Source organism: Lissotriton vulgaris, unplaced genomic scaffold, assembly GCF_964263255.1.
Source record: "Lissotriton vulgaris unplaced genomic scaffold, aLisVul1.2 SCAFFOLD_2205, whole genome shotgun sequence".
In the NCBI taxonomy this organism is placed as follows: domain Eukaryota; kingdom Metazoa; phylum Chordata; class Amphibia; order Caudata; family Salamandridae; genus Lissotriton; species Lissotriton vulgaris.
This window is the reverse complement of record NW_028244805.1, coordinates 342,304-351,999: the sequence shown is the minus strand read 5'-3', so window position 1 is coordinate 351,999 and position 9,696 is coordinate 342,304. Positions and strand designations below refer to the sequence as shown.

The 9,696-nt window shown below is 48.0% G+C and overlaps 1 protein-coding gene across 1 annotated transcript; it reads right to left on the bottom strand.

Moving 5' to 3' along the window:
* Positions 1-364: 364 nt before the first annotated feature.
* Positions 365-1,527, bottom strand: LOC147666723 (uncharacterized; the record flags this gene model as incomplete). The annotated part of the gene is made up of 1 exon (XM_086948929.1): positions 365-1,527. A coding segment is annotated over exon 1 (1,163 nt), but the record flags the coding sequence as incomplete, so codon positions are not given.
* Positions 1,528-9,696: the final 8,169 nt, after the last annotated feature.

Here is a 9,696-nt window from a genome sequence, read left to right as displayed (position 1 = left end):
TACTTCCAGTTCTCCGTTTTCAGGGTTATAGGGACACTCGCGTTTCCAATGTCCCACCTGGTGACACTGGTGACACTTTGTCGTCCTTTTCAAGGTAGCAAAGTCTACTCTAGGTCTCGGATTTTCCTCGTTGCCCCTATTCTGATTATTTGATCTCCTTCCCATCGTCCCTGTTCCCTGTTGCTGTTGTCCACCCTTTCCAGCCGACTGCATCTGAACCATCATCAGCTTCTCCTTAAGTTTCTTTGCTTTGGAATCTATTTCATCACTGCAATACCTTGCGTATCTCAAAATTTCATCCAATGGTTTGTTTTGCCAGCAAATTAAGTGTTGCTGAATCATCAAACAAATATCAGGTCTCAACCCCAAAACAAACTTCGATACAAACTGTCCTATGTCTTTGGGATCCATTACATCTAATCCACTGTATTGTTTGAACGTTTTCAGCAATCGGTCATAAAATTCATGGACTGTCTCTTTGGGTTCCTGTCTAGTTCGGTCTATTTTCACCCAATCTATATCTTGCGGTGGCACCTTATCTTTCAGCCATGTCATCACCTTTTCATATTTTATCATTACTCTTTCTGACGGACCATTAGTACGAGCATCTCTTTTTGGTTCCTCTGTGGGCCATTCGACACTGACTTTGCATGCTGTCCACAAGTCTCCTGGGACCACAATATCAAATAAGGTGTTCAAATCGATCCACAGTACTTTCGAGATCTTCACAAACCTCTCTACCTGCTTGTACCACTCTACAGGATTCTCCCTTAACTTCGGATATGAGTTGGTAAACGCAGCCAAATCTCCCCTACTCCAGGGCACATGTACATAACTCCCATTCGATATTTCTCGCAAAGGGAATGCCTCCATCCGCAGTGGCCCTCCCTCCGGGGACATCACAATCGCGCTCCGCCTGACAGTCCCTTTCTTGGACCACCTCTCTTCCCATTTATCCAGATCTCTCCATGCCCTTATTCCTGTGATCAGTTCCCTTATGTGTGTTTTTAATCCAATTGTCCTCCTCTCGTCCAGATCCTGATCTGAATAATGCAACCTATGGTTACCCTGTAATGCCTTTGTTCTCGACAAGTCTACCATATATTTGTCTGCCAGTTCAGACAATTTCTCGTGAATCGCTCTTGCCTTCCGAGTAACATTCTTTGCTATAAACAGCACCTCATCTTGCTCGTACATGTCGATCCTTTCTAAAGGTAACGTACCATCTATTATCTCGTCCAGGTCAGATTTTAAACTGGTCACATCGAGCCTTTTTGCCTTTATCACAGCTTTCAGTGTGTTGTCTCTAGAGAGCCCATTTACGTCTCTCCCATCACAGCTCTGAGTCCTACGTCTGGGCTCAGGCGTGTTATGGGGAGTCCTCCCATGCTCCCATCTCTCCAGGTCCCATGCAGTTCCATCCTCTCTTGGTGTATGGTGAAACACTGCTCGATTCCCCATAATCCCACATCTCCCATTCTGCCTGGTGTCTCTGGGTGCATGGTAAGACACTCCATTATTCCCCATGCTTTCGAAATTCCCCTGCTGTCCATGATCGCTCGACGCATGGCAAGGCCCTTCACGGCTCCCCATGTTCCCGCGATCCCGCTCCTGCCCATGATCGCTTGACGCATGGTGAGACACCTCGTGGCTCCCCATGTTCCCGCGATTCCAATGCTGTATGTTATCGCCAGGTGCATGGTGGGTGCACTTAAAGCTATCCCTGTACTCTTGCGTCCTTCGGTCTTCCTCTCTGTGAATGAGACGAGACACCCCTCCACACTCTGTACTTCTACCTTCTTGCTCCTGCCTACTTCCACCGTGGATATGACGGGTAGCTCCTCTACTCTCCTGACTCTTACCGTCCCACTCCTGACCGCTTTCGCTAGCCCCACAGTGAGACAATGTCCCATCGCCTCGACTTCCCCATTCAGCTTCCGCTCTTGACCTGTTACTCTGTGTTTCTGTGGCAGCATCCCATTCCCTCAAGTCAGCCCTCAACTCCTTAAAGGATTTCGGCCGTGGTCCTCTCAGATCCATCGGTCCTCTCTGACCCCCCTGATCTGTTATGGGATCCACTGCTGAATCCAATGGGGTGCTCCATTTTGTCGGTCCTGGCAATTGCCTCCAGGCATTTGTCATGTTGTTCTTTCTTTCCATTTCTGCTCTTTCTCTGTCTAACCGTACCTGTTCCTCCTCTCGCACTTTCTCTGGGTTATAAACTGACACTATAGGACCTATGGTAACGGGTACTTGAAGAGCATCTGGTAATCCATGAGACTCAACGCACTCCGTTGCTGGCACCTTCTGCACCACAAACCTTCCGACTACCCTCTGTACTGGACTAAGATGTGGTGTTTCCTCACCTCTGGTAGGTACCCGGTCCGCTATAGGGAGTGATCTATTCTCCTCTATGCCAACCCTATTTTCCCTTGGGAGCTCGATACCTTCCATCTCCCTATTGTACGGAGGCGGTCTATCTATCAACAACCTATTTATTAGGCTATCCTCTGTCTCGCTCTCGTCATCCTCCTCTGGCGTTCTCTTTTCTCCTGTAACCTCTATCACTGGGTACAACCTATCCACTTCAATAGTCTGTACCCTCCATTTCTTGGTTTCCGCATCCCATTTGGCATCTTGTACTGCTCTTACCGATCGTCTCACCCTTTCTTGACGTCTGTTCTGATTCCTGTCGTGCGCCACCCTAATCCACGCATTAAAAGCCTCAAACTGTGTTGGTCTAGGCAAAGGTCTCGATGAAGACATAACTGCTTTTAGCTGGTGCAACACTTCTAATCTAAACGTTCCGTATTTCGGAAAAGTCAGTTCCTCGTTCCCTTCTGTAATCTTACTCCAAGTACTAAGCCACAGTATAGTATGCAACCCAACATTCGTAGCCATATAATGAGCAGGTGTACCCTCTGGCGGGGCCTCTTCCCCGTAATACGATTCTCTCCTTTTGCTCTTAAAGATCGCTCTCAAGCATTTAAAACACTTCATGTTCAAAATCTACAATTTTTTTTTCCTATTTTCCTGCGTTCGTTTACTTCCTGATGACAATCCACCAATCCCCGCGCGGTTCTCGCTAACCGGCCTATCCCAGCGCGGCTTCACACCAACCGGCCTATCACAGCGCGGTTCGCGTCAACCGGCCTATCACAGCGCGGCTCTCTCTGACGTCACTCGTCTCCCCTTTGCAGCAGTTCCCCTCCTCTCTCAGCTCGTCTCCCGGTCATGCGTGCGTCCCATTCATACCCTGAAAAATGATTACTTCCAACCAAGTGATCACTTTTCTTGACTGTACGCCCACAGTCTAACTGTAATTGTCACCTTAACTGACGAAATGTCTTTCCGTGAACGTCCAGACAATCGCCTTGACTGATAGGTTACTTACACACACAGTAACTTCCGACCAGCGTCCGTTACCCATACACTCACTCTTGCGTTCCCCCTATCACGGTCCTGCGGGCGATCAATGGTACCTCATGACCCCCTTTACAATGGTCGACAATTACTCTGGATGTCCGATACACCCGAACCACTTAAGCTCTTCTCTGAACTTAAGATTTTCACCAGGTTGCGCGCGCTCACAACCCTCCCTCAATCACACTACAGGCATTCAACTCTGCATGACATTACAATACAGATACAACACAAAACACCGCAATCTGACAACGCATGACCCTTATTATACTCACTCTCGACCGACTCTGCTGCTTTTCTCTCGCACCGTCAGCACCTTCTTCGGCAGGCGATTCTTCTGCTGCTCATCTCTCGATCTCTAGGGGCCTCTGGGTAATCTTAACCTAGTCTAGATCACCTTCCTCTAGAAGGTAACCATCCTACACTGCTACCAACTGTTACGGCGGGATTTTTGATCTCTTATCAGATCACTATAGATCTAGATCCCAACTCAGGTCGACTGAACCTTTATTACCTGTCATAGAGTAAAAAGCAATCCACTACTAGGTTAAGCAGTTTAAGACTTTACACAACTCTGAAGAACCACCTACTACGAATAAGTTTTAAAGTTTTATTATAAAGCCAAAGATAACTGGAGATACAAACATCTCAATATAAGGTTCAAAAGATACACTGACATCAATACAACATGAATTCTCTAAATGCTCTTAGGTGACATAAGAATATCACCAAGACTAATTCAAAGATCAGCAAGTTTGCAAGAATAGACACAAGTTGTAACTTGAGCGTCATTTACAAAAAGGAAGAAAAATCCAGATTAGACTGTCCCTACACTAGACTAAGTGACATCCCTACTTAGCAGGATCTTAACCTAAAAAGGTGTCAGCCGTGGTGACTTCCAAAGAAGATCACTCACTTTCCCTTAGTCTTTGTTGTAAATCTGTGCATCGCAGTTATGCCCTCTCTGCCTACCCATCCGCTCTCTAAGGTTCCTCAGGCCATCTGCTCTAACTCCACCCAAGGGTGCTGTCCCTAATACAAAATCACAATTACAGTTGCAACGCCCCTCAGAGACGCCCCTCACGTACACCCCTCACGTGGTGTCGGTTCTGGCTTTTTCCATACTGATACTCCTCTGGGCTTCTTGTTAGCGTTGACCTTGCTTCTCAGGCTCTTCTCCAGGAAGACGGTATCCCCCAGGAAATTCCTGAACCCTCCTCCAGGCCTGTGCCTGGTTCCCCGAACAGAGCTCTATTCATCACTCTCTTGATTGGAACCCCCTCGCACCTGCAAACAGACACCCATGAAGTGGGCCCCAAATTCCGGCCTCCAGCTTATCTCACAAGTCGTAAACCTTCGAGCATGGTCCACAATTTATGCTGAACACGACCTGATTTTAACTAGCACATGCAGGTCAAAAGAAACGACCTTATCTCTCCAGGCCTACTAGATTTACATGAAACAGGCATGTGCACTCTATGAACCTTTATTTCTCAGCCTAAACAGTATCCTAACTTATTACACACACTGGTTATAGGAAACACTTCTATAAAACATATATTTTCAGTCTATGATCAATAATACTTTGAATTATAACAACAGTAATCCATCTCATGTGAAATTGTAAAGGCACGTTTTCTTTCTCAGTGAACTGCCATGAGGCCTACACATTTCTACGTTTGGCAGCATTACATTCTCCTCTGCAACAGTCACATAACATGGAATTTAATATCATTCTAACATCTCTAAACATTACTACATTAGCTTTTCACACTGATATATGCACTCTGTATTAATTAAACACTCTTACATGTTCCTTTAACTAGACTTGTGCAACGTGCTTGTAAATATGGTGCACTTCTACATTTTACTTGATTTGCGCTCTCTCACGAAATATTGCTCTAATCATCAAGCGCATGACACGTATCCGCGCCCTTAACTCAGCAGTTTGCCTGTTCGCTGCATCCGAATGTCTGTGTCACCTACTTGTGCTTATCCTGATTTGGGGTATTTCTCCAGAGCGGTCCTTGCTTTCTCAAATATGCTGGAAAACGCACAATTTGCTCACTCTTTCTTCAAGGTTTTCTAGGGGGGAGAACCCCCCAGAGCCTGGCGTATGGCGGCCGGGCACTCATCCGGATTAGAACGTTTACGTCGCACCACTTTTAAATGTCACCAGCCACCACTACTCCTGTATCCATTGCTTAGCAACACATGACCATATCTAGCACAGAGGTGAATGAGTCTTTTCACCAGTGAATTGCCCACCTTCTTGGGGGCCTTGACAAAGTTTTTATAGCACTGAGTATCTCAGTTGCACCTGCTTATAGTTCCTGCCAATTTTTTTTATTTTTTTGGGGAGGGGGTGGGAATTAAGGAAGAATGAGACAGTGAGGACTTTTCCCTTGGGTTATTGGGCAGTGGGCCATTACTGGGCACATTAAAGATCAGGCCAGTGTAGTATTTCTGTCTCACAGTTAGCTATGGGCATTTAGGTGTGCTAGTCCACCTGCCTAAAGATTGTCCCTCATTGAATGACAGGTATGGCAAAGTGAAACATCAATGCACTGCAAAGGAGGCATATGTGTGCTCCTAATAGTGTTTATTTACTCTTGTTAATGTTACACCAATAGTAACTTTGCACCCAGGCGTGATTACGCTCCTAAAAGGGATTGTGCTCTTAAATGTTTTCCCACACTCTTGATGATGTTTCGCCAAGGGAGATTTGATATCTTCACATGATTTGCATTTAAATGAAAGTTTATGCCTAAATGTGATAACTGATACAACAGTATTGCTTTCTTTGCCCCAAGGCTGATATTTTTCCTAAAGTGATTTAAAGACCTAAGTGTGATTTGTGTACCTAAATGTTTTCCACAACTCATTTCTTCTGTCGTTACATCATAGGTGATTTTACACTTCGATGAACCATCAATCAAATGTGAGGTCATACCGATGCACTTATTTTACATGAAATGTGACATTATCTCCCTGTACTCTGATTTTACAGCTCAGGGTGGCAAACTCCACTGATTTTATACCTAAATGTATTTTGCTGATACGTGGAATTTGAGCTCCTAAAAGATTTTCACATTCATGCTACTAATTGCACCTACGGTGATTATGCTGTTCCAGGGCTGTCAACCAAATGTGAGGTAATACTGATGCAAGCTGTTTGCACCTAATGTGACAGCTCACCTCTGCATTTCCTCTGTTTACTAAATGTCATCACATGGCTGCATATTGCAGCTTTAAACCTGCACATTTTTTAGAAGGTCTGTTGATGGCCACCATACTAAAACAAAGTGAACTATAGATTAACTATAGATTAAATGAGACACCAGTGTTAAGCTAAATAGAGATCATATTGCCCAGTCTAGCCATAATTACCCACAAATAACAAAAACAACTAGACCTGACAGCAAATTTGAAACTTATCCATTTACTCCAATGTGTAATGGTTGGTGGTCTAGTTTCTCTGCACCCACGCACCCCGACATCCGCAGGCCAGGCGTGGCCTGCAGGGAGTTAATAAAAGGACGGCCGCTCGTGGCACGTCACTTTCGAGGCAGTAACTATTGGTGGCTTCATGTGTTTATGCTGCGCGTTTACCTCCCCCCGCGCTAGGCCACCTGCCCTCTGGGACTGTACACCATACGGAGTCCCCAACACGACATTGCCGACGAGCGGAGGGGGCCCAACCCTCGCTCGCACCTCACGCTGCCCCGGTGTGCACCCACCCCTGATGCGCGGTAGCGCTGCAGGGCGCCTCTTCGGATCGAAGCCGCCGAGTGCGTGCGGTGATCCTGTACGCCACCCCGTCATCTGCAGCAGCCGCGCGTGCGGCGGAAAACACCCTGTGTCCTTGCGTGTCCACTGCGCGACACGCCGACGAACCCAGGTGTGGCGTTATTCAACCTCTGTGCCCCATCCTGCAGGAGGTCTCCGCCGGGGACAAGGCGCCCATGCTGACTGATCACTCGCTCTCTGCTGGCAGACGCTGCTGCGAGAGGCCCCATCCGTCCCCTAAGCCCTGCAGCAAGTGAACACGCCTACGCTGGGGTTGTCCCAACAAGCACTGGCACATCCAAGTTTGGTGTCTGCATGCAGTAAGTGAGAACACCTGCGCTGGGGTTGCACCAGTATAGCATTGGCACATCCAATTGTGGTGTCTGTGGCCAGTAGCAACTCTGGACTCAGAATGGTGACAATCATTGACAAATTCAAGGGAGAGATGAGGAGAGATGACACATGGGTGCATGTATCGTTTTTCATCACCCAACAAGGAGAGTGTGGACTCACTGTGTACTGGAGTGCCCTGAGAGCAGGAAGAGACCGCGTCATAACGCTGCGTGGGGTAAACGACGCCGTCCTCCTGTCCGTGAACTAGGCAGGATATCTTGGAATACCCCTGCCAGCCGTCATGGGAGATGAAGACAACGCCGCTGCGCCGGCCCGCGTCCCATTTCAACACGCAGCGTCAGGAGTGTTACCTCCTTTTATTGAACTGGAAGACCCAGCGACAGCCTCCCCCCGATGGAAGACATGGATTGAACGCCTAGACAACTATTGTGTCGCGGCCCGAGAGACGGACAAGGCAGTGAAGAGATCTTTACTGCTTCACTATGCAGGGGACGAGATCTTCAAACTATTCAAGCACTTGCCCAACACAGGTGCAGCGGATGACTATGACGCAGCCGTGACAGCGCTCAACGGCCATTTTGACCCGCAACTGAACCTGGATTTCGAGGTTTTCAAACTAGGACAATCCCGCCAGAGAGAGGGGGGAATCGATGGACATGTTCTACGCACGCCTCCGAGAACTAGCCAGCACATGCACGGATGAGGACCAGCCAAAAGAAATCAGGAGGCAACTAATCCAAGTGTGCCGCGACAAGACATTACGTGGCCTCATATTGCGAAAACCAAGGATTACACTGGATGACATTTTGATATTAGCCAGATCACACGACCTGTCCGCGGCCATAGCGACAGTAATGGACCAAGCACTAACCAAGCCCCAAAGGAAGTTAGACTCTATCAAGACAGAACGGGCGGATGCGGTGAGGACCAAACCGAGAGGAGACTCGCTCAGAGGGCCACGAAGAGACGCGTCCAGATCGAAATGCAGATACTGCGGGTATGAGCCACATGCTACAAAGGACTGTCCCACCCAAGGAAAGACCTGTATCAACTGCGGTATACCAAATTACTTTGCATCTGTCTGCAGACGATGCAACAAAACCCGAGACCTCAGAGGGCAAAAACCCCCAACGCAAGCGGTGCGACAACTATCTGTGGCAGACGCTACGCCGCCGACTACGCCCAGAAGAAGCCAGTGAAGCACCTACAGACCGTGGAAGACTCGTCAGACGATGAGGATGAGGAGGTATACATAGTCTCTTTCGCAAAGGAACTCAAGCACACCGCAGGCCCCAACCCACCTGCATTGTCCAAGTCGCAGGAACCGAAGTGAAAGCTACAACAATACAGGAGCCTGCGCCCTCGCCCTCCGGTGGTGCCACCCAAAACCAAGATATATGCATATGGAGCGGACACCCCCCTGCCACTAAAAGGGAAAATCTCAGTACCCATCAAGGCTGATGACCTCGAGATAATGGCCACAATCCACATCATCGAAGGGAGGCAGATACCCCCCTGAGCAGCCACACTGCCGAGGACCTGAAGCTAATCGCTTTTGCCAGGTGGATCAGGACGTACCAGGTAGAAGAGCTCCTTGGGCAATTCACCGAACTGTTCAAAGGCCTCGGGTGCATCAAGTGTGAACCCATCAAGCTACACATCGACAAGTCAGTTGCCCCTGTCACCCTGCTGCATAGGAGGATCCCTTTTCACTTGCGACCACTTGTAGAGAAGGAGTTGGAGGCCCTAGAAGAGCAAGAAGGTTTCCGGACCAACACCGTGGGTATCTCCGATGGTCATTGCGGAAAAGCCTAAGCAGCAAGGAGCCATCCGCCTATGCATTGATTTGCGGCTGCCCAACAAGGCAATTGAAAGGGAACGCCACATAACACCCACAATGGATGACATCATCGCAGATGTCAATGGATCCAAATAATTTTCAAAAATCAATCTTAACGCGGGGTACCATCAACTGCCCCTGTCCGAGGAAAGTCGGTTTATCACCACTCTCAGTACTCACCTAGTACTCAGGAGATATAAAAGACAGAATTTTGGAACATCCTCGGTGGCCGAAGTATTCCAAAACACGATACAGGAATTACTGTCCGGGCTACCAGGAGTGCTGAACGT